At 53.0% G+C, this 23,795-nt stretch overlaps 2 protein-coding genes across 2 annotated transcripts in view; one reads left to right on the top strand and one right to left on the bottom strand.

The window, feature by feature from the left end:
- Window positions 1–18,400, top strand: PGS1 (phosphatidylglycerophosphate synthase 1). The gene is made up of 10 exons (XM_086473815.1): window positions 1–134; window positions 4,684–4,873; window positions 5,591–5,668; window positions 6,754–6,853; window positions 7,557–7,746; window positions 8,086–8,264; window positions 9,196–9,729; window positions 13,938–14,086; window positions 16,430–16,572; window positions 18,363–18,400. The coding sequence occupies exons 1-9, from the start codon at window positions 1–3 to the stop codon at window positions 16,547–16,549; spliced, it is 1,674 nt and encodes a 557-aa protein (XP_086329941.1). The 3' UTR covers window positions 16,550–16,572; window positions 18,363–18,400.
- DNAH17 (dynein axonemal heavy chain 17) overlaps window positions 18,183–23,795 on the bottom strand; it is a 40,686-nt gene continuing 35,073 nt past the window's right edge. Inside the window, exons 71-80 of the mRNA XM_086473845.1 lie at window positions 23,541–23,689; window positions 23,266–23,393; window positions 22,667–22,894; window positions 21,923–22,114; window positions 21,326–21,505; window positions 20,819–21,001; window positions 20,467–20,649; window positions 20,096–20,239; window positions 19,327–19,552; window positions 18,183–18,544 (exon numbers count right to left, since the gene is read on the bottom strand). Coding sequence (XP_086329971.1) covers window positions 18,297–18,544; window positions 19,327–19,552; window positions 20,096–20,239; window positions 20,467–20,649; window positions 20,819–21,001; window positions 21,326–21,505; window positions 21,923–22,114; window positions 22,667–22,894; window positions 23,266–23,393; window positions 23,541–23,689 — 1,861 coding nt within the window. The 3' untranslated portion in view covers window positions 18,183–18,296. The remainder of the gene's footprint in view (window positions 18,545–19,326; window positions 19,553–20,095; window positions 20,240–20,466; window positions 20,650–20,818; window positions 21,002–21,325; window positions 21,506–21,922; window positions 22,115–22,666; window positions 22,895–23,265; window positions 23,394–23,540; window positions 23,690–23,795) is intronic.

Raw genomic sequence — 23,795 nt, 5'->3', positions numbered from 1 at the left:
ATGGCGGCGGCGGGGGGCGCGGCGCTGTGGCGGCGGCTCTCGGCCTGGCTGCCCCGGGGCCGCCTGGGGCTGGCCGCCCTGCTCGGCCGCCTCTCCGACCGCCTGTCCCGCGGTCGCGACCGCCGCGCCCGCAGGTAAGGAGCCGCGCCGAGGCGGGCCGGCGGCCGGGTCGCCTCCCCCAGGCCGCGGCGGGCGGGAGCCCTTGGCCGCCTCCGGGGACGGTCTGGTGTTGCCCGGGAAGGCCCGGGTGGGAAGCGCGCTGCCCCCTCGCTCACTGCTTCTCGTTTCTGGGCGTGGCGCTGCCCGGGGGGTTTCTGCTCCGTGTGCGCCCGACCGGACCCGTCGGAAACGCTCCCGAGGTGCGGGAAGTGGCGGCCCTGCCGGTAAGGGCCCCCTCGGCCTCCCCCGGGCTGGGCGGTTCCGCAGAAGTGGTTGTTGTTTTCCGCAATGAATCAGCTGTTGAAAAGGCGGGTTAGGGTTGGGCTTAGGTTTAGGCTTAGAGCCGGTTCTGCTGCTTCAGCCTTAGTGTCTCATCTCGAGCCTTAATGTGTTGTTCCTTAATGTCTCGAGTCTTAAAGTCTTGAGATTTAAAGTCTCACGCCTTAAGGTCCAAGCCTTACTGCCTCGAGCCTTAATAGCTCGTTCCTTAATGTCATGAGCCTTGATGTCTCGAGCCTTAGTGTCTCCTCCTGAGTCTTATTGTCTCGTCTCGAGCCTTATTCCCTCAGGCTTTAACATCTTGAGCCTTAATGTGCCACAAGTGCTGGGCAGCCTCTGGAGTGGCACTGGCCAGGGAGGGTGGAGGCGTTTGGCACAACAGGGGTTGGCCGTGGAAGGGGAGATCCCCTCCGCTCCCCGCCAGAACAGTTCTAAGGCCTGTCGGTGCTGGGGCTATATCTGGCACGAAAGCAATGAGTGGGGAAGAGGGCCGCCCTTTCCAGTAGCCGTCACTGTTATGCCGGGGTAGGTGAATGGTTGAACCGCGCGCCAGGAGTGTTTTCACCCTCGATTTAACCAGATCGGAGCAGGCTGGGAAGGAGCGGGCCTTCAGTCCTCGTCCTGACCTCTCCCTTGGGCAGCTGCGCGGCGAGCAGGATCCAGGAGCTGACCCCTGAGAGTCGCCCAGGCTCTCCCTTTTCTCTGTCTCCTTCCCCAGGGAGTGACAGGGATGGGGAAGGCGCGGCTGCGGGAGGCAGAGCTGCCTTTCTCATGCCAGACCAGCTGTGTGCCCTGCTAAAGGAAATGTGCAGCCCCAGACCGTGGCTCCTCCTGTCCGTCTCTCCGAAGCCGCACTCCCCTGAACAGCTTCTCCTCTCCTGATTTGTTCCGCTGTGCCGCTGCCTTCGTTCTGCTGCTGCCTCTGCTTGTGTGGGGCTGTGCTCAGGAGCACAATTCGTGCTTGAAAACAAAACGTTAAAACCGGAGACGATCGTCCTTCTGCAGAGCCATGTCCCGAGCTCAGAGGTGACCAGAGAACTTCCAAGGAGTCCTTAATAAAGGGTCTTTTCCCCCCGCCTTTGGGCATCCCCTTGCACTGTGCTTGGTGAGGGACTGCTGGAAGGTCTGTTTCGGTTTGGTTGGTGCGGTGCCTGACACGATCTTCTGCACGAGCTGAGCTGCTGTTTGTAAGGGTGGCGTCTCGTGTCACGGCATGTCCTCGTCCTCCCTCTTCTTTCCCCCCTGGACAGCAGGTGGGCTGCAGTCCTCCCCGTTGTCTCAGAGCCCTGTGTTAGCCCGTGTTCTGCTCTGTGTTCCTCGTTAAGCCAAGGAAATTCTTCTCAAACTTCTGCTTTGGTTTCATCAGTGCTTTTTAGTGTAGATGAATGATGAGCCTGAGCCCTGGAAGGAGACAGCTGCATTCAAAGATCACTGATTTGTCAGTCCCCCCGTGCGGTGATGTATGTGTGGGTGAAAGGACGGCGCCGCATCCTGCAGTTTCGCTTCACCTCTGGTTCTGCAGATGAGGTTTTACAGTGAATAAGTGTTTCGTCTCCTTCATGAGCTTGTGTACCAAAACCACAATTTTTAAAAATAGAACACACGAAAAAAATCCCTTGTTTCTGTTTAGGGTCAACTTTTTATTCAGAAAAGATTTGAGGTGGTTCCTTTTAGTTCTGTTTTCTCTTTCCGGTTAACTTGATGATCTGGAGTACATGGGAAGGGCTCCCCCCCGCCCCCTTTTCTGTTTCTCTGAAAGCCGGGTTGTCAAAGTATGGAATTTTGGTGATTTCTTCACAATGTTACGCGGTTTCTGACTGTTCTGTGCGCGCAGTTGAGAGGATTACATAGTACTTGGGGTGTCGCTTGAGCTATTTTCGGTCACGGGTGGGTAGAAGCTGCTGTTTCGGTAGGTGGTTGCTGTGCCATTGTTAATGTGGCTGGAGCGAAATATGGATTTTTTTGAGAATTATAAAAGCCTGAGGTTCTCAACACTCAATAAAATCTAAAATTTCAGGATTGAATTAAAAGATCAAACAGTGTAGATACACTAAATGGTGTGGGCAGCAGAAAATCCAGAGCATAGAATTGGTGGGTATCGACACGTGCGGAGAGCTGATCCGAAGGGTCACGCCAAGTTGTGCTGGCGGTGCGGATCGGTTTTACTCCCTGAGCAGCACAGGAGAGGGCTGCCTGAGGAGTGTCCCGGCGATCCCTCGCCCCGCCGCCCGCCCACCTGCAGTTCAACGCGCAGTTTTCATTCTCTTTGCCAGAAAATGGCTTCCTGGAATCCCGTTTCTGGGAAGTGGCTTCTTGGCCACTGTACTGGCTTCTGGAAGTATAGTTGGCCAGGACTGACCAATGGAATAGGAAGGACAATATTTATCTCCTCTTGCTGATTAATTGTTGTCATAAAATGCATAAAATTTGCCACTGTTCCCTCAGTGGGAATAATTCCAGAGAATGTAGTTTGTGATCTGCAGGGCTAGGTTATTGCTAGGTTCTATAAAGACTGAGCAGAATGTGCTTGGAAAACAGTATTTCTTGTATTTCTTTTCTGCTTTGATTTTTTTTTTTTTTTTTTTTCCCCAAACATCTTCTATGGAAAGTTTCTCATGTTTTTAACAGCCCGGTTGGTAGTCTGTCTGACTTCTGGGTGTTAAGTCTGAGCCTGGTCCACATGATCTGTTGGAAACCACCATCCTGGGAATTCTTGCACAAATTGACTCAGATTTCTGGTGCGATGAATAGTCAGTGACAAACTAGTGGATTTTCCAGGAAACACAACTGCAAACTGGTTTCTGCGTAAGGGTGTTCGGAAACCTTGCGAAGATCCAGTGTGTTATCATGAAGCAAAAGGGTGAAATCATCTTCCTGGAATCTGCGGTCATTTGGGCTTTGGATTGTGGTGAAACCTGAAAGTTTCTGGTAACAAATTCTGGTAAAGGTCGTAATCAAATTGTTTCTTGGTCTGTGGTGGTGGCAGAATGCAGCAGGACGGGTCACAAGATGGTGGCTGCCGGCTGGCCCGAGGGACCTGGTGTTCCCCTGGGATGAGACCAGCCTCCGCGGCTCTGTCCTGATGGCCAGCCTGGCTCCCCGAGCGGGGCCTGCGGGCCAGAACGTTTCCTGTCAGGTTCGGGGGTGTAGTTCAGTCCCTTGCTCGTCGATTCCTGGATCTCATGGGAGCTGCTGCTGCTAATTGTGCTGAAATGTGGTTTTGTCATGTGGACAGACTCCTGCCAGGGGTTAGCATATGACTTGATGAATTTGCATGTGTGAAGCCTCCAGAGAAGAAAGGATGCCGTTTGCTTCTTGTCACCCCCCCCAGCATGACTGTTAGCAGTCGTTCAGTTTCTTCCCCAAGTGACTTCAAAGGAATTACATTTGTCTGAAAATTCTTTTTAGAGAACGAGCTTCCTGCTGTTTCCCTTGCAGCTACTTTGAAGTTCGTAAGAGAAGTCCTGATCTTCTTTCAGTGCCTGTGCAGAACACGAGTGGCGTTGTTGGAGAGGGCTGCCTCGTGTCTCTCAGTTGTGGTTCTTGGCTCGTACCTGTCGAAACACCCTCGATCCTTTGGCACGCCGTTCTGATGCTGTGGTGTCATTGCTTTGGCCAGGACTTGCGCTCGGGCACTTTGCGTGTTGTAGGCTTTTTTCTGGATAAGTTTGAGGGGTTCAGGCATTTTTCTGAGCAGGAACTTTTAGGGTGGCATGACTTCTACGGTGTCTTCACCTGAAATAGAAGTGACTGATCTTTAGCCCAGCTGAGGACTAAGCTGGACACGAAAGTGGCTGCTGGCTGTGGCAAAGCCGATGCGTGTGTGATAAAGGCGCTTCAGAAGCGGCTGGTCACCGGTCCAGCTGGTACTGCAGCGGCACTGCCAGACATCTGACCCGTGGGTCTTTGGGAGAGTTCGCATCCTCAGTTTCTTCAGCTTCCAGCCTTTCCTCCCCTGTGTTCCTGTTCTGATGAAAGAGTTGCTTCCCCTCATCTCCCCTGCCAGCTCGGGTCAGGACCTGATGATGTTAAGATCTGTTCTCCCACCTTTTGCCTGTGTTTTTCTGTTTCTAGAGTTGGCTTTGGTGACTCAGCTGGGATTACGGAAGGGGAAAGGTGTTCTTGCTGTTGCGGATCCTCACAGCCTGCTGACCCCGGCTACAGCCCGTTCTTTACCTGCTTGGAGGCCGTTTGGGGGAAGCAAAGGCTCCACCGTAAAGAGCTTCTCTGTCTTTCTTTTCACAGGTCGTCATGGCTTCTTCTAGCCCCGTTGCTCACCCCTCCTGTCCCTGTGGTCACAGCCCCGCCTTGTTCGCTCTGTCCAGAAGGAGCACACAGGTTCCAGTGGATCAGGAATCTGGTGCCAGAGTTTGGGATCTCCAGCTCGCATGTCAAGGTACTTTCGTCCCCAGCTGAATTCTACGAACTGCTGAAGGTGAGTTGTGGCTTCTGAGTTGCGGGAATGGTTTTTGGCAGCTGGGAGCTGCAGCAGTTGTGGAGAATCATAGAGGTTGTTAGGAAGGAGTATCTGCAAGTTACTAGTCCAGCCTTCTACTTGAAACAGGTGGTTGTCAACGCTAGATCAGGTCAGGCAGACTTTGTCTAGCTGAGTCCTGAGGACGGCTGAGTGTGGAGGCTCTGCCTCTGGGTGAGCACTTCCAGTGCTGCACCATCTTAGCACTTTGCAGGTTTTTCCCTGGTGTCAGACCTGAGCTTTGCAGAGCTGTTTGTGGCTGCTGCTCGGCTGTAACTCCCAAGAAGAGTTGGCTCCGTCACCTTTGAAGTGATGAAACAGTCGCAGGCTGCCGTCAGCTCAGCCCTCCAGCCTCCTCCTTGCCCTACGAAGCCGGCGCAGCTCCCTCAGTCCCTGCCAGAGGCCTCTCAGGTCGCTGCAGTGCGAATCCTGCGATACTGCTTTAGCCTCTTGGCTGCGGAGGAGGGCTGGGGCGAGAGTTTCTTTGTTCAGCTCAGTCGCTCGAGTCTTTGCAACGCGTGTCTGAAGCGAGTTCTCCAAGGCGAGGGGGGCAGCGCTGGGGTTTGGCTGAAGTGATTCTCCTCGAGGAAACCACAGCTCTTCTGTGGTCTGGAGCGTTCGCTCCTGGTGATCGCAGAGACTGAGGACGAAACTGAACTTGTTTTCTGCTGCTCCCAGGTGCAGATCAAAACAGCCAAGCAGCGAGTGGTGATGGCTTCACTGTACCTGGGAACGGGGCTCCTGGAACAGGAGCTGGTGAGTGTGGGAAGGGTTTGGGAGGGGGAGGGAGTGAACGCAGAAAGAAAATGGCTGCCTTTGCGCAAAGCGTCCTGATCCTGCAGGTGCAAGAGGTTCCTGTGAGGTGTTTGTCCTTAAAGCTTCCATCCCGGGATTCACTTCACATGTGTGTTCTCTCCCTGAGAGCCTTCTTGTGGTTCCTGGCTGCGTTTGTGTGCTTGTGTGTGGAGGCCAGGGGAGGAATTTGGAAGGGAGGCGCGTGGAGTTTCTGTTCTAGGCCCAGTACAGAGCCTTGGAATTACTGAACTTCTTCACGGGATAATGATCCTGGGCCTTTCAGACTGTCAGGGGTTGCTGGCGTAGTGTTCAAAGGGTTTTTGCAGAACTGTGGGATCATGGGTAATTCTTTTTCTGGCATTTTTCTTGATTAAAACATAGTTAAAGTTGTACGTCTGTAGTGCTGTGTTTTGTCCTCCAGTACGCTACGCAGATGCAGCGTTAGCTCTGCATTTAAGGCAGAGGTCAGTTTGGCTCCGTGTTGTTTACCTCTTCTGTTTCCTGTTCTTCCCTCTGGAAACAAAAGCGTTACCCCCGACCTTTAGGGCGAAGCCTGACCTTGGGCAGTTTCTTCTGTTAGAATGCGAATTCCACAGCAGAGTCAAGGTGGACGAGTCCTGCGCAGGGTTTTCTGCCTGCCTGGGCGTGTAGACAAGGTTTGAGCCTGCGTGTGATAAACAGCCTTGTAGTTAAGGAACGAGACGCCTCTGCGTCCTTTGTGAACTCCCACCGAGTTGTCTCTTTGGTGATGCAAATCTGTGATTTGGGAACGATGTTGGGACTTTTTCTGCTAATATTAATTGCTCTTCAGGGGCTTGAAGAATGTGTGTGTGTAAAATCGGTGCCCTTTCATGTTTTGCTTTAGGCTGACAGAGTGGGATGCCAGTCTGACACGCGGAGTCTAAAGGAGCAGTGTTTTGCATAAGTAGGAAGACTCGTACTAGGGTGTGGAAGCTTTCATGCCCACCAGCCTCCTGGCTGCAGAGCACTTTCCTTGTAAAACTTTATTTGCTTTCTGTAATGAGTAGAGAAACCTCTCTCTGCAGGTGGATTGCTTAGAAGAAACACTGGAGAAATCGCTGCAAGCAAAAGGATCGTCTAACCTCAGAGTTTCCATTCTCCTTGACTACACCAGGGGATCTCGGGGTAGATATCGCGATGCTTTGCTTTCTTCAAAGGCTTATTGTACAGTCAGGCTGGATAAACTGTTTTTTCAGAGCGAGGATGTCTTGATCAATTGGACCTACTTGCTTAAATCATATATACCTTTCAAAACTGGCCTTTTGTATACCAGTAACTACTTATTCCCAGCAAATCTTCAAGCTGAGCACCTTTTCTTCTGAAAATAGGTGGTAGGTGTGGGAAGGGCCCAACTCCGCTCTGCGCAACTCGTGCGTTCTTGCTTAGTTCACTTGTCAGTGCGTTTGCCCTTACCCATCACGCACTCTTGTGTTTTCATTTTTCAAGGAAAGTGGGAATTGTTGGAAGTAGCAGTACACTTCATCAGAAACCTTTGTGGTGGCTCTTTGTAGCATGTGTTACTAGTGCTGGGTGTGGCTTGATTAAGAAGGGTGAAAGGTGTCAGACCTGCCTGGTGACCGTTTCCACAGCCCATTCATTACTAGAACTCGCAGTTCTGCACATTGATTTCAGTACTGACTAGTGACATAAAGAGATTTCAAAAAAATTCCAAAAGAAAAAAAAAAAAAAAGAGGAGAACATGTTCAGTGCCGGCAGAGGAGATGAGTGCTCGTTGGGTGACCAGCTTCGAGCTGCAGAGCTGTGGTGCCGTGCCGCGGTGTATCCCATCTGGTGCCATCCAGTCTGTGAGACGCCCCTTGTCCCCCAGGCAGGAAGAATTCTCGAACAATGCTGATTCCGTTGCTGCAGCGATTTCCCGAGCAAGTCCGCGTGTCCCTCTTCCACACCCCAAACCTGCGTGGGCTTCTCAGGCTCCTGATTCCAGAGCGTTTTAATGAGACCATTGGACTGCAGCACATCAAGGTCTATCTCTTTGATGATAATGTGATCCTGAGCGGGTGAGTCCTTGTGCGGTTCGTTCAGCTGAGGTTTTGAGGTGAGGTGTGCCTGCTGCCAGCGCTGTCTGACTGCTTTGTGTGCATCTGGTCTTGCCGTAGCAGTTGTATCAATGCTGCTCTGAGATGGAAGAGCGACCACAGCTCTTCCACTTGAGATTCTTGTATGAAAGAGTCTTTCTCAAAGGAAAAAAGAAAGCTTTCTCGAGATTCGGAAGGAAATGCCCAATTTGTACTTTAGTGCAGTTGTACACAGAGTGAGATCTGTAACCTGGGCCGTGCTGTTGAGGGTCGTACACCTGTGCTCGGTTCTGGGACTCAACTTTTCCTTTTCTCTCCTAGAGCAAACCTGAGTGATTTGTACTTCACCAATCGTCAGGACCGCTATGTTCTCCTGCAGGACTCCTCTGAGATTGCAGACTTCTTCACGGAGCTAGTGGATGCGATTGGAGATGTGTCTCTGCAATTACAGCAGGATGATACGGTCCAGATGATGGAGGGGATGGTACACCCGTACCAAGGTAGGAGGGAGCTGTCTTGTCTGGTTGGACGGTACGACCCAGCAGAGGGGAGTGACAGCCAGGGTCTGAGAGTGACTTGAACTCCATCCATTTGTGAATTGCTGAGTGTCTGACCGTCGTTGACAGGCTGTGGGGTGTCCCATTTCTGTGCCATCCATTATTAAAATCAAGATTTCTAGAGCTTTGAGGCTGGATCTGTCAGTGTTCCTAGCACAGTGGCTGTCACCAGCTAATTTGGCAGAGTGTGCAAAGGCTGGAGGTTCCTCTGTGACTGTCTCATTGCTTCTTCGTAATTCTGCTGCTTATGACCTCAAGCAAGAACTTAAATTCCTTGAGGTTCTTTCTGGTTTTGATATTAATGTCTATAATTCTAGATGTTCTGTGTGTACATATTCTGAAAGTTTCATGAACATAGTGCTGGTGTTGGTAATTAATATTTTGTAGTCAAGTCTGTTCTGGGAATCAAATGAATATTGGATTAGGAGGACAGAGACCAAGCGTTGAAGTGGGCAGGGGAGGGCATCTATCTGTAAGGCTGATTGCAACATAAGTTTTTGCCCTGGCCATGTGCGCTGCCATGTGATGTATGTGCAGACTCGGGGCGGTAGTTTATTTTATATGTTCCAGTTCATTCTTGGTCACCATTTTAGCTTTGTGCTGTTTTTTTCATTTCTCAGTGGATTTTTCCAGCTGCTTCTAGTCAAGTTTCTTACTCCTTTTAAAGCTGAGTATTTTTCTTCTGTAACGTGGCTTTGCTGACCCCCAGACATCTGCTTTTGAGACTTGGGGAAGAAAGTTGTGGGGTCTTTGCGTTAGCTCCGTTTTGTTCTCATGTTGGTGTCCTGTCAGTAGTTCTTCCTGCGACCTAGTAGGTGGTGTGTAGCCCTGTACGTGCAGGCCTCAGACAGGATCTGTTGTGGTTTTCCTGCAGGAGACAAGATGGCTTACTGTGAGATAGCAAATCGAAGAGTCATGGAGGTGATCAACTCTGCCAGGACACGACAGGAACTCCTTCACGCAAAGACTTTCCACAGCAGCCAGAAAGGCAGCTCCTTGTTACCCCAGCAAGGCTCTCGAGCATCTGGGGGTCTGAAACCAGAACCCGACACCTGGATCTATCCCTTAATCCAAATGAAACCTTTTGGGATTCAGATAGACGAGATGGTCACAGAGACGCTGCTGACAGAGGCTGAACGGGATGCCAGGATATACCTTACCACTGGCTACTTCAACCTGACCCAAGCTTACATGGACCTCATCCTGGGCACCAGGGCTGAGTATCGGATTCTCCTGGCCTCACCGGAAGTGAATGGGTTTTTTGGTGCCAAAGGGGTGGCAGGTGCCATCCCTGCTGCCTATGTTTACATTGAACACCAGTTTTACAGTGAGGTCTGCTACCTTCACCAGCAGGAGAGGGTCCAGCTGCAGGAGTACTCCAGGGCTGGGTGGACTTTCCATGCCAAAGGTAAGACGTCCATTTCCCAGGAGGACTTGTTCAGAAGGCGTTTGAGACTTACCCCAATTTGGGTTGTGCAGCTAGTGAGGGGGTGGCTGGGCGCCAAGTCTCCCAGGTACCCCTCCAAGGTTCAAGCATCTTGCTTGCATAAACCTGGGAGGTTTGGATCCCTCAGGGACAGCTGTGCCAAGCTCTATCTTGCCTCTCGGTTTCTGATATTCCAGTGTAGTCCCAGAGGTTGTACAGCATTGTCCCTGTGGCGACAGTAAGGCACTGTCTTGATGTGAAACTCGATGTGAAAGAAAAGGAAGTGTCTGGACGTGTTTACGACCGCGGCAGCAGTTGTGATGCTGTTTCTCGTGTCCCTTTTGCCAGTTTCGGCAGCGAGAAGCCGTGACTGTCTCAGGGACCCCCGGGTGGGATCCGCAGCAGAAGCGGGAAGGGAGCTCCTGAGGGGTGGCTCCCCAGTGGTCCTGGACGCTGCGTCCTCTTGGCAGCAGGTCTTCGTAGGGATGATGCAGGTGTTGAGGAATTTGTACCAGCTTCTGTTTACGGCAAACAGGAAAGTGCGGCGTAGTGAATAGCTGCACCAGTGTGCCTTCTGGGAGCTGGAGGCAGCTGGAGGGGAAGTTGCTGAGAAACAAATATTGCTTAATAAATGTAGTTAATAACAAACCCAAATAATTAATACTGCCATCATAGTCTTCTGTAGAAGACCCCACATTCTTTCTTGCTTGACAGATTGTGTACAACTTTCACAGGCTCGGTGCCACCTTGACCAAAGCACGAGTGTTTTCCCCTGACTGGTTGTGTCTCTAAATTTTCCTTCCAGAAAGTGCAGTGCTTGACTCTTATGTTCTCCTACTTTATACACACTAGTAAGTATTTGATTGCTCAGTAGCAGATTTTAATCATGCAAATAGCTTAGGAAGTCTACCTAATTGAGGATTTTTTTTTTTTTTTTTGAGAAGTCTAATGCATGGGACACTTCATCGAGGTTCTTACAGCCTTCCCACGTGGAAGTGCACCAGTGGAACACCTCGCAAAATGACTTGGTCTCACGGTCAGGCACGGCCTTTGGTTGAGCTGAAACATCTTTGCCCTGTTCCACAGCATCTTCTGTTCCTCTTATCTTCTGCCAGCAGAGCTCTGTGCCATGTCACTGTGTCACTTCCTGCGATGGCTCACGGTCCCCCAGGACACCTCGCTTACTGTAAGCAGTACCCAGCCTGGCACTGATTAACATGCAGGTTTCCCCAGCGGCTTTGCAGCCTGCTGAGGCGCATTTCCATTGTCAGCAGCACGTGTGTGACTGGAGCGTGGAAGGATGCGGCCCTGCGGCTTGGCCTGGGCCTGTTCTGGAGCGTTCCTGTTGTTTGTTACGGAGAGGAGCTGTTGATGCTGCAGGAATGCCTCTGTCTGCCCTGCTTCCCGTGGGGCTGCACGAAGGGAGGGTCAGAGGTGGTGGGGAGAGAAAGCTGCTGAGTGGGCCTTCTCTTGGCTGAGGAGAACAGACAAGTGTTACTGGGCTGCCTCTGCGTTGAAACTACAAACCTTTCTAAGGAGTGCGGTGCCTCTCCTGCAGTGAGATCAGTAGCTGCAGTGCAGTGAAACGCTCGTCTCTGTCCAGGGCAGCCTGAGGGAGATGCCCGCCTGCCTGCCTGGGAAGCCCTGTGTGGTCTGTCTGCCTGGAAGCACGTGCCCAAGCGAGCTGTGGTTCGCAGGTTCCCCCTCTTGCTGGGCACTGCTGACTCTGAGTGGGATTTTGTGGCTTGGCACAGATTGAGCTGGGAAGGCACGGGCTGCTTTTCCAAGCTGCCAAAGTGCACATGGCAGTTGATCCCTTTCTGGGCCAGCCGTGCCTCCTCAAGGAGGTGCTTTGGGCTCCGTCTGTTGTATGGTGTTCTCTTGGAGAGTCGGGTACTAGACTCAGGAAGTTCAGCAGCTCCTCTGCTTGGCAGGAGTCGGAGATGTTTGCTGCCTTGTTTCCGTTTCCTTTCGGAGTGCTGGAAGGATCAGCTTGTAGCTCCCTTCTCTGGCACGCTCTGCCCTTTGGCACACGTTTGATTCACCCAGCTTCCTTCTGCAGGAGTCACGCAGTGTGTGTGAGAGAGGACAGGGCAGAAAAGGGAAAAGGAGGAAACTGTGGAGATGGATGAAGGGCAGTTGCTCATGGAGTTGGGCTCCTGGAAGAGGACCTGAGGTCCCCAGCAGTAAATCGTGCCCATTAATTCTTCCTTTTTGGGCTGAGATGAAAGACACCCTTTTGTCTCCTGTAGGATCAGCTGATTTACACCAAATGCTGCAACAGCTGTTTTGTAAACCCTTCCAGCTCCTCTTAAAACATTTTGTATCCTTGTGCACAGCTTCCCGCGGCCTGTGTTCCCACCAGGGTTACGGCTGCCCTTCGGTTCGTTCAGCACCAGTGCAGTTGCTGGCGTGCCCTGTGAGTGGGCAGCGCAGACCTTCTCAGCGAGAGAGGCTGCTCCTACCTGCAGCAGCGCACATCTGCCCCGCTTCTCCCGCGTCTGTGCATGCGGGGTGGTGGCAGGGGTACATCTGGTAGGATTGGGGTCCCTTCTGTGCAAGCGTCGGGTGGCAGAGTACTGAGCAGGTGCTGTTTGCTGCGAGATAAACCTGCATTAGGGCTGTCGAGTGGTGGCTGGGAAGCTGCGCTGCCTCTTTCTGGAAAGGTGAGTCACTGTTTGAGCAGCTCCTGCCAGGTGGCCGTAAAGCCAGAGACACCATAAAGGCTTTGGGGCTGCCGTGTGACAGCTTGGAAAGAGTGAGGAAGCGCATTCCTGGTAGCTGCTGCCTGGGCAGAGCTCTGGCCTGCTGTCGGGAGCCTCGTGCCGTGGCACCACCCGCCCCGTGGCAGCCGTCCTGTTTGGTGGCAGAACCTGCTGAATCTCTGCCCCGCTCGGGTACTTTTTGCGGCTCGCGGAGCCCCCTGCGGCGGCGCCCCTGCCCTTTGCAGGTGGGGCGAGCCTGCGGAGGAGCCGGTTGTGCTGCTGGTTTATGGGCAGTGCCAGCCCCGCGCCGGGAGGTGCAGCTGAACGTGGCAGCAAAGCTGCTGAGTGTGTGCGATGCGGGGGCGGGGAGGAGGTTACAGGAACCAGTGGTGAATCGGCAGCTTCTTACTCAAGGCGTTCTTGGAACTGCTCTGGGGTTGAGTTAGGAAACCTGCTTCTATTTTAAGGACTAGGTGGTTTTTATGCTACGATTTCTTTGTTGTAGTCTTTGTGTGACTTGCCGTAGGGATAAGCCATCTGTCAGGGACCTGCCCGGGGCTGTTCTAAGCCCTTTTGCGGTGCTGGGTGGAGAGCAAACACGTCTTGGGTCCATTTAGACACAGAGAATGGCTGTACAGACTCTTCTTGGCAATAGTCCTGGCTCTCCCGTGGCATCCCGAGCTGTTCTTCCCTGCCGTGCTACAGTGGTGTTTGAGAATAGTGCTTTGTTTCCATCTTGCGCTCGAAAACACAGTCCTGGCTTGTATCATCATGCTTGCTCTTGTAGCACTGGCAGAGTTGTGTGTGAGCTGCAGTGGTGATGGTGAGTGGACTTGGGAGTCTCGCATCCTGGCAAGAGTTTGGTTCCGTCCTCGGGTGGCTCCTCAGGAAGTGAGTGGGTGTGATCAGATCTTACGAGTCTTTATTTCATGTGACTTCACCTGTCAGAGCAGGGAGATGCCCCTTCATGTCATGTCACTTGTGTAGCCTCGGGAAAGGGGTTAGTCATTGTGCCAGTGCGCCTCTTCCCGTTCTGACGCTGACTGGTCCAGGCCTGGCTTGTCTGCCTGGTGCTCAGTTGCTTGGTGCACTGTCTTAATTTCAGTGTTTCGGAGATGTGCTGTGGTGCAAAACGACCTCTAACTTAACGAAAGTGACTCATTCTGGTCTATTTTGGGGACCCCCTGTGCAGCGTATTTACATGCTTAAGAACGTGTCCCTTGGGCGGCCCTGAGCGTGCTGCAGCCCCTGTTGGGAGCACACACGTCTGGACGACACGGGCTGCGCAAGGGTGCCCTGAGGCTCGTACCAATCCTTCCAAGATGTGCCAGACCCTCTGCAGGGAAGCTCGCGTCATGTCGTGATCTTTCACAGTTTCTGTGATCAAATGTGTTTAATTCACTCCAAGTGAAGCGATCGTGTGCGGCTGCCCTGGCAATCTCTGCTGTCTGCCACGCTTCCTTCCTTCTCCCGTTTTCCCTGCAGGCCTCTGGCTGTACCTGGCGGGAAGCGACCTGCCCTGCCTGACCCTGATCGGCTCTCCTAATTTCGGATATCGATCCGTTCATCGTGACTTGGAAGCTCAGGTCGCCATCGTGACGGAGAACAAAGCTCTGCAGCAGCAGCTCCACCGGGTAAGTGGCTGACGGCGGGGAGGTGATGGGGATGCTGGGCTGCTCGGTCACACAGGCAATGCTGATGGCGCGGTTGCAATAAAAACCTACAGCGACGCTGGTTCAAAACCTTGAGTGTAGGAAGTCTCAAGGAGCTGTCAGTTAAGTGACTATTGATGAGATGCCTGCTGCGAGCGCCGGCTTCTGGGAAGTGGAGGCCGTAACGGGAAAGAACATGTGTCCCCAGTGAACTCGAGTGTCGGGAGTGCTCAGGCACTGGATGCTGAGAGGCAGCGTTCAGAGAGGATATGCTGGCTCGCCTCTGCTCCCTGGTCACACCGCACACCCAAGGTCTTGGGGCTTACCCCTGATATTGGGGCACTGCCAAGGTCGCACCATGCTCTAGGATAACGAGGTCAGGCCCTTTGAATCGCTGGTCTCGGACTCCTGGAGGATTTTGCTTCTAAGGCTTTTGGGAAATCCCTTGTAGGCACATGAATGGCAATCAGTTTGCTTTGCGGGGGCTGCCTGCGGGCTGTGGAGGTGAGTGAAGGCAGAGGGTCTCTGCAGTTTCTACAGCAAGGGGATTTCTGGGCTGCTTCGCTTGCCTGTGAAGTGACGTGATGTAATGTGATCTTGAATAATGATAGGGCGTTCTATGATCTTGACAGGAATGTCTTTCAGTGGTTCAGTGATCAGTGTCCCAGGGTTTTGGGGTTTTTTTAATTAGGCAGCTTGGACTGCTCAGCACTCTTGCTGTTTCTCTAGATCCTGTCTGGTTCTCCAGCTGTCTTGACTGAACCTTCTGCTGGAACTGACTGTCCTGAGTCATTTCTCATGTAGTGCTCTGCCACAAAGCGAATTGGTTTGGTGCCTCTGTGTGTGACTCGGAGATCTCAATGTTCTGTTAAGTCAAGTCCTGGCACAAGAAGGCACAGTGTCTTCAAGATCAATGGGAATTGCCCTATTGCATCAGGGCTCTTCCACAGGATGAGTCAGAGTATAGCTAATCAAAACCAATTCTATTACTGGAAGAGCTGCTTGAATATTTCAATTCATATCTTGCCTCTACTTGTTTCTAATGGAAGGGGAGGATCAATGAAAATATGACAAAGGAATTTTCTCAAACAGTGCTGCAGTGATGTAATTTAAAGGGTTTTAAACCATTCCCATTTGCTGGAAGCAGATTTGGAGACTGGCTGTTTGTTTACTGTTCCGCGATCTTTGTTTAGAAGACTTAATACATTACTGGTACGCTGCCACGAAATCACTTTGCCTGTGTAGTGTTCAGTGCCATTTAAAAAATGTGTGATGATGTCTGGGAAGAAATTTGAGTGGTCTGGGTGTCTTTGGGTGCTCCACTGAATGGACAACTGTAATTCAGATCACTGGTCTCGCGTCCAGTGGTCAGGCGACCTCGCTGTATCAGATGACCACGGTGCAGAATCTTCATAGCGGGGCTGACTTGGAGCGTTTGGGGCCTCTAAAATGAGACCAATTTGGCACACCAGTGTCTTCCTTCTGTTGTTGGTTCATCTCTTTGAAGTTAATTTCCAGTGCTTGGCTCCTGCTTCCCTGTTCCACCCTGAATTTAGACAGCACAGAGTATTTTCTGTTGTTTGTGACAGCTTAGCTAACGAAGAGAAGATTATGAACAGACTTGCAGGAGATGGTCTGCTCCTTGTTTGCCTGCAGATCTAGAAACCCGGCTGGCTTTGATAAGAAAACCACTCGTACCTTTGTCCAGCAGCTGCTTTCACGTGCAATGCGAGCCTGTATTATCATCATGATGGTTCATTTCCTCCCTCAGCAGTTTTGTGTACGGGCTGGAGAAGCCTGAGTGTTTCTGGTAATTCAGTTGAAATCACGACTGCACATTCATTTGAAAACACAGCGCTTGAGCTGTGTCTAGAAAGAGCTGCGTAAGGCAGTCTCTTGAGATTCTGGTAAGGTTTCCTTTTTCTGGCAATTACAGCGAGGGATTCAGGATTTTTCTGAAACTGAGGCTTAGCTCTCTTGCAACTGTGGGGCACAAAAAGGCAAAACCTTCTACCTTTGCTCCTTGTGGAGATTGAATTGCTAATTCTTGAGGTGGGGTCACGGCGCGCACTGATGGCCATCGAAAGGTGGGGTGCTGTGGCCAGTGGGTGTGGGGGGCAGGTCCTGTGCTAGCTCCTTGGTGGTCTTGTTGCTCTGGGAGTTGTGCTGCATGGAATGAGGCTTATGGTCAGGCTTGTGGGAGGAATGATGCATCCTTTTGGCAGGATCCATGGCCAGTTTGGTGTGAGAACTCGCTTTTCTTAAAGGCCAGTGTGTAATTTAACACGTGGGATTTACTGGGATGATGTTTCTTCCCCTGTGTAGGAGCAGGAGCAGCTTTACCTCTGCTCAAGTGTGGTCTCATCAGCGACGTTTGAGCAGCCAAATCGTTATGTGAAACTGTGGGTGAAGCTGGTAACACCTCTGATCAAGAATTTCTTTTGAAAGAAGAAGAGTTGCTGCTTTGGGTGAGTTTTCTGTCATTTTATGAGGAATTTATGTTGCACCGACTGCAGTTAGTAAGTGCAGTACTCTCTATCGCATGGAAGAAATAGGTAATGGAAACATAGGTGATGTGGATCACACCCAGGCATCTCTTTTCTTCTGATTAGAATAATTGCTCAAGGCCTGTATTGGGTTTCATCTACAGGAATTTCTGGATGGGTCAATGAAAGAGAAACGATACAAGGGTATTTCCCATGCATGGAAATAAAACTTCCATTCCTGAATTGTCCCTTTCAGAGCTCTGTGGAGAGGGACTGTGTTTATTTTATCTTGACCAGCTAATAGAAAACGCTGTGGAATATTTAAAATGTTCTGTCTCCTTTTTATCTGATCAGTGCTTTTCTTTAACCCTGTAGATGTTGGTTAACAGGGGCAGTTGGTTTTGCTTTTCCGCTCTGTAGTCTCCCGGATTTGCCTGGCTGTTTGGCTGCCCAGGAACGGGAGCGCCTCTGAGCTTCACAGGGTTGTGCTCGGATCTCCTCTGAGCTGTGCACATCGGCCATGCAGTCGCACCTGAGTGTGTGCCCTTGGTGCTGGGTGGGCCCACGTCCCTTTTGTTTACACCAAGGCAGCCTCCACCTCTGGCTCCCCCTCGCTCAGGTTTGTTACGAGTGTCTTTGAGTCACAGGGAGGGCGTGAGAGGACTTTTGGTGCCGATGGGATTTTTGGGTGTTACTCGCTGAGAGGCTCAAACCGTGACACGTGTCCCGCAGAGAAGTGGGTTGGGAAGCCAGATGGACACGTGAGCGAGCGCAGGCTTGGGCTGCCCTGTGGGTTTCACTGCTGAGTGTGTGCGGTGCGTTCTGCTCTGGTCTGGCCAGCAAAAGGGGTTTCGGGCGCCCAAAAAGGCCAATCCTAAGTGTAAAGCTTGATGGTAATTTGTTCTAAATGCTGCTGCTTTATAGAGAAACAGGCAGCTCTGCTTGCCTCCGCCCGTGGCTTTTCTTACCACTCGCTGCGAGGGAAGTTTTATGCAACTGTATTTTAGAACTGATTGTTCAGGTATTTCACAGGGTGGGGTTTTGGTGAATTACTCTATGCTAAAGGGACAGGCATGGGCTTCTGTATGGTGGCCAGAGCGGATCTAATCACCTTGGTGGGTGTTTCTGCTGATACAAAGTACTTGCTGGAAAGAAAGGGTAGAGTGGATTCTGTAACCTAGAAATAGAGAGAAACATGCTTCAGAGAGTGATCTGTTTGCAGCTGGGCTTCCTTTGGGTTGTGCAGGTAGACGTCTTGGTGAAGGGGGCCAAATCTGCACCTTTCTTCTTCCGTCCGGTCTAACCAGACACGTGCTTGCACGCAGGAGCAGGTCGTGCACGCAGCTTGGTGAACTCTGCTCGCAGTTAGCCCTGAGCCGAGCAATGGAACAGAGAGCTGGGGAAGGAGAGAGCTCTGAGAAGAAAGGAGTCTGAGTGGTTGTGTGCAGTTGTTCCGTTGGGCTCCCTTCGGTGGTCCGGCTCTCAACCAGCACTTTACCAGAAACCACCGATTGGAACCCAAGCTCTGTCGTGAGAAACTCCACATATTGAGAGCAGCCTCCACACGACAGCAGTTCCAGCACCGTTTTTTATTGATACTTTGCTAAAATAATTCTGGTACAATCAAACTTAGCCTCAGTTACACAACTTTGGTATTTTTTTCCCCACAAGTTAAAGCATTTGCTGTTTTCCATAGTCATTAACGCTCAGACCTGTAGGAGCAGAGCAACAGCGGCCAGAACCCACTTAGCGGCTCTTTCTTTTGTCTTCAGGTTGAAGGTCCAGACGTAGGTGGGACCTCGCATCCGCGTCTTGTAGACGGGACATTCATAGACGTTCTTGGCGTCCAGGCAGTCCGCGGGGATGGCTCTGATGAAGACGACTGGCATCATGGGCGTCAGCTCCTTCATCCGGGCGTCCGCAATCGCGCCAGAGGGGACGTCCCATCGAGCGCCTGCAACACAACGAGACCGTCAGGGCACCGGCGACCCGGGGGCTTTTTCGCTTGGAGGGGGCTGTTTTCTTAACACCGAACGGGGGGAAGGAGTTGCTCTGGCAGCATGGGCGAGGATGGAGCGTGAGGGTTGGGTAGCCGTGGCTTCGTAGGCGTTAGGGCTGACATGTTATCATCTCACTGTGACCCATGAATGCATTTTGCCTTACTGTCTGTGGGATGTCTGAATAAATTCTGTCCCCGCTTGTCCCTTCAGCACGGTCTGTGTGAAGGTTGTGTAGCTGAAGGCGGAGCTTGGCCGTGGTGGGAACCACGAGAAGCTGTGCGAGGTGGTCTGTGCTCTTAGTTTAAGCGGACGGACCCCTGTGGTACTCTGCTGCTGCTGCCATCTCGTTCCCCCTCGGTTTTTAGCAGTATTTAGGTTCTGAGTTCCCTGATCTGTCTTACGCGCACATCAAATAGGAGTTAATGTATTTATTCACTACAACCACGCAGCTTCAGACAGCCCAGTCCTCAGGCTCGTGATAGGCAGCCTGAATTTCCAAAATAGCCCCAGTTGCTGGTTTGTGGAACTCTGCTGGTAACTGGGCAGGTGCTGCCCTCGGCTGGCGTGTCTGATGTGAGCACGGAATGAAGGCTCCGGGCTCGGAGCCTCTGCAAAAGCTCCACGGTCCCGGAGGAGCCAGCGAGTGCCAACACCCGCGCTGTTTGCCAGCGTTTCCAAGGCTGAGCTGGGCTCTCTCCCTGTCTGAAGTACCCTGTAGAAGGTGCAGTCTTCTTACCTTCCATGAACAATCCATGCACATAGGAGCCTTCTCTGGGTGGAGCTGTTATATCCTCGCGGTTTTTCTTGGTCACTTCCACTGAAAGACACATCTCGTCTAGTGGCCACTCGTTCTTTCTGGCCGTGGACTGCATGATAGCAGTGAGGAAGGACTGGGGGTTGAAGAATCCTGCCAGCCACACTGTTGCAGGCAGCACGAAGTCTGTCGTCCAGACTTCCAGCTCCTGGAAAATAAAACCAGCAGAGTACTTCAGAGGGGAGCGTGGCCGTTGAGCAGCAGAGTACTGCTTCGAGGTACGATGTGGCAGAGCTGATGCTTCGCTGCGCCTAACACGAGCTTCACGTTATCTTCCCGAGGGGAGATGAGGATGGAGGTGGTCTGTGAGGAGTAAAGAGCAGATGCCACTGCAGCAATGAAACCTAAACTGTTCGTTTGGATTGCAGTAAATGCTACTATTATTTTTTTTAACAAAGCCACACTTTAAATAGATGGTTTTATTAAGTATTTTTTTTTCTTCTGAGACATACGAAGTTACGATGGGGTTAGCTAATATTCTTTTGAAACAGTGATCTGCTCTAACGGTGAACCCTTCCCAAACTGCTGCTCTCGTTCTTGGGGTAACGGGCCATTTCGGGTACTTCAGGCTGCTTAAATTAACATTGAACAATAAACCAGTTAACCACTGTGCCCTGGTGGAGGTGATTCCTGGTCTTCTGTTGTGTCTGCCTGCTCCCTAAGCTGTAACTTTCACACGGAATCTGCTCACCGAAATCCGAAGGAGCAGGTCTGCGTACCAGGCTCCCAAGCCAAGGAGAGAGGGGTAGGCGTAACGGCTCCAGGACTCAGGAACTTGGCTGTAGAAGAGAGCGTTGGCCAGCTCCTCCATGGCCGGTGTCATCGTCAGCTCTCCCTTGGAAAAAGAGGAAAGTCTGAGCAGTTTGAGCCGAGGAAAGCAAGGCTGAGGGAAGTGTTTGGTCTCTGCCCCCTCCCGAGGCAGGGGCTGGTACCGCCTGGCCATGCCTAGCGGCACCGCCACCACTTTGCACCGGGCAGGGTCGAGCCAGCAGCAGCCACGGGCGGATCGCGGGCAGAGTTTGGCAGGGAGAGGCGCTCGCCAGGCCGCTGCTGGCGCCATACCTTCAGCCCCAGGTCCAGCTCCTGCAGAGAGCGCCTGATCTCCCGGGTCAGGGTGTTCATTCTTTCACATTCCTGGAAGGCAACTACAACATACGGGGTCCTGGCCACCCCTTTCGCCATGATCTCCGCCATGCAGAAGGGCTCCGGTAGCCTCTCGATGATCTCGTCTAGGACCGACTTCACCTGCAGGGAATATGTTCGTGGCGTAAGCTGCTGGGCCGGAGTCAGGTCTCTGCTCTCGTGCACTGATAAAACCAGTTGTTATGACAACTTCTTCTGCCCCGTGTGTGTGAGCCCCACATATCTTCCCCGCCCCGTCCCCTCCTGTTGTGTAGGGCAGAGCTTCACTTGCCTTTTCCTCTCGGGAGCCACCTGAGCCTCCTCCGCCCTCTGATTCTTTGGGCTGCATTTCCAAAACGGTCCGAAGGAGCCTGTCCGAAGTGAGGGTCAGGGAGCTGATCTCCGCGTTGGGGTGGAGGCCGTACAGGTAGGGGCTCTCGGGTGGCAGGTTGTGGTCGATGTACTCGTGGTACCCCTAAGCGCAGGGCAGGCGCTGGTGTTAGTTCAGCGCTCGGTGCTTTGTCTTTGAAAATACGTCATTGCTTTTTGGCGGCAGAGCTTCCCAGCTCGCCGTCCTGGCTTGTTCAAGATGCTTTTTTGCTCACATCTTACCCAAGTTTTTCCCTTACCACCCCAGCCACAGGAATTATTTTGCAGCGATTCTGCACATTGCCATGGGATTGAAAAGGTTGTTTTTTCCCTCTATTCCCCCTTGGTTGGCGCGAGGGAGCTCTGACTAGTGCGCGTTCATCCAGAGCCGTGGTTTTCCGCAGCACATTGCAAAGTCAATCTTTCTTACCTTGTAATCCAGGCTGGGAGGGATCAAAAACCCCGGCGCTAAGTACACCTCTCCCTCCAGCATCTCCGCACAGAGGTACTCGCTCAGGTAGGTCCGACACAGCCGGCGGTCCCAGTTGTCTGTGATGTGCCCCCCGTACATGATTTCGCCGAAGAGGTACCGGAGATCGTCCCATGGTACCTGCAAGGAGAGGCTCACCAGGGGCTTGCCACATGCCCCCTGATGAGTCCCCTGCACCCCACTGAGGGGCCGCTGTCCTGAGGGCGAGACCTCAATCCTCCTGATTGCGCCATCATCCTCAGGCGGGCTCTGCCCTTGAGGTGGAAAGTGATTAAAAAACCAACCCAACAAAGCGCCGAGGCGTGAGCTGGAGCAGGCACTGGTCACAGCCCGGTGCTACGCGGCCCCTCCCTCCCAGTTGTGCCTTCGCCTGCCGGAGCGTGCAGGCAGCTCCCCGGGAGGAGGGGAGGAACTGCTGCCAGTGCTGCGCCGCCTCGAGAGAAGGCGTTTGTGCAGCAAAATGATGAATTCTTTAAAAAAGGTTGATGGTCATAGTGTGCCTTGTGCCGAGGTAGGGTCACCTTGTCAGCCCCTTACCTTGGGGTTGGCCTCCAGGTAGTTGTAGAGGACGTTAATCGATATGGTCAGGTCCCCGCTGTTGAAGGGGTAAGACCTGTTCCAGCCCTGAGCGCCGAACTTGCGCCGCTCGGCCACCGCCGCGTGGAAGTAGCAGAGCGCAAACAAGACGCATTTGAACTCGACTTCCTTGCTGCACATCTCCAGTGTGTCCTGCAGCGGGATGGAAAGGAGACCGGGTTTGGAAGGGAATGAGCGAATATGCCTGTCAGCCGTCCCTCTGGTGAGGAAAACTGACGGATGATGGCAAAGGAGAACTGAAGGTAGGTTGTTTAAAAAAAACCCCACAAAAACCCAAGCATAAAATTATTTTTTAAAGATTTGCTGGTTGGTTAATTTTTGCACTTACTTGTCTATAAAAAAATTAGGAATCCCACCCCCCGCCCCCGACAGTCGAGGCAGCTTGTTCATGGCACCGCACTGCAGCAGCTCAACATTCGCCCTTGGGAAAGGCACCGGTAATTCAGCACCCTCCCTGCCTCGGGAGCCCTCAGGCAGCTCTGGTTACCCCTAACTCATGTCCTGACAAGTGGGGGCTCTGGGCACCCCCAGGAGGACGTGCCTGGGGCTAGGCTGCTCCTGATGCAGCGTCCGTGTCGGCAGTGCCCCCCCCCCAAGATGCTCAGCCTCGGGTGAGCTGGACATGCTGACTCAAAGTGGTGGAAGGGACCCGGCTGGGCACAGCGCGGGGGAGGAGGGGGGTACCTCGGTGAAGAGGGCCAGGGCCTTGTGCAGGTTGGCGTGCATGCCCGTTGGTGGCTCGCTGGTGATCTTGATGGCGTTTTCCAGCAGCCCCTGCGGGATGATGTGTGCCTCGGGGCTGGGGGCTGCCTCGGCACTCATGAACACCCGGTAGTTGGCGTGGCTGCCCACACTGTGCTGCTCCATCATCTTCTCCAGTGTGTCCAGCCACCGGGCCACCAGGTGGATGTTCTGCAACAGGAACCCCTCCTGGGCTGCTCAGGCTGCCCCCTGCCTTCCCCTGTTCCCCTCGTGTCCCCTCCTTGCCCCCTTCCCACTGCCCCTGCTCGAGGTGGCACGGTGCTGTGCTGCTGACCCTGCCGTGGACAAGCCGGAACCCGGCCGCTGCGTGGGCTGAGCACCAAGACCGCTCGTGACTGCGAGTGCACCGGGACGGCAGGGAGCAGAGCAGCCGCCGGCACTCCCCGAGGTTCAGCCAGCCCAGATCCCACCTCGGCGTCGATGGGGACGCTTGAGGCTGGGGGAGCCTGAGGACACTGAGCCGCCTCTGGTGGCTGGCAGAGCTGCGCGCCCTGCCGTGCGCCCCAGTGCCCCCCACCCACCTGCAGGATGACCCAGTGCCCCTGCGCAGCCGCCACCTCCAGGGCCCGCTCGGCCATGGCCTCCTGGCCCTGCCCCAGCAACACGTTGTGGATCCTCCCATTGTCGATGGTGAAGTTCAGCTTTCTGCCTGGGGAGGGGAGGAAACCGCCACGGCGTGAGACGCTTTTTTCATTTGTATTTGTCTGAAGACGCATCCGTGCCGCTCTGGCCCTTTGCTGCTCAAACCAACAGCCACCGGGGGCTGGTGCCAGCCGAGGAGGGGGCAGGGGCTCACCCAGGGCCTCCACGTCTTTCAGCGGGTCGATGCCAGGGGAGAGAATGAAGAACAGGGGCATGGAGGGGCTGCTCTCCTCGTACACCTTGGCGAGCTCAACGCTCTTTCCTTCCACATACTTGCTCCCCATCTTCTCTTCCACAAAGTTCCTACAGAAAAATAAAACCGTAGTGTGAGTTGGGAACAAATGTGGTCACCGGGCGCAGCTGGCGCGATGGCGCCGCCGGGCTCTTGCCGGGAGAGCGCTGTGCCACA

Source organism: Leptosomus discolor, chromosome 15 (assembly GCF_034619465.1).
Source record: "Leptosomus discolor isolate bLepDis1 chromosome 15, bLepDis1.hap2, whole genome shotgun sequence".
Taxonomy (NCBI): domain Eukaryota; kingdom Metazoa; phylum Chordata; class Aves; order Leptosomiformes; family Leptosomidae; genus Leptosomus; species Leptosomus discolor.
The sequence above is the reverse complement of the archived record's forward strand: the minus strand, read 5'-3'. Positions and strand labels throughout refer to the sequence as shown.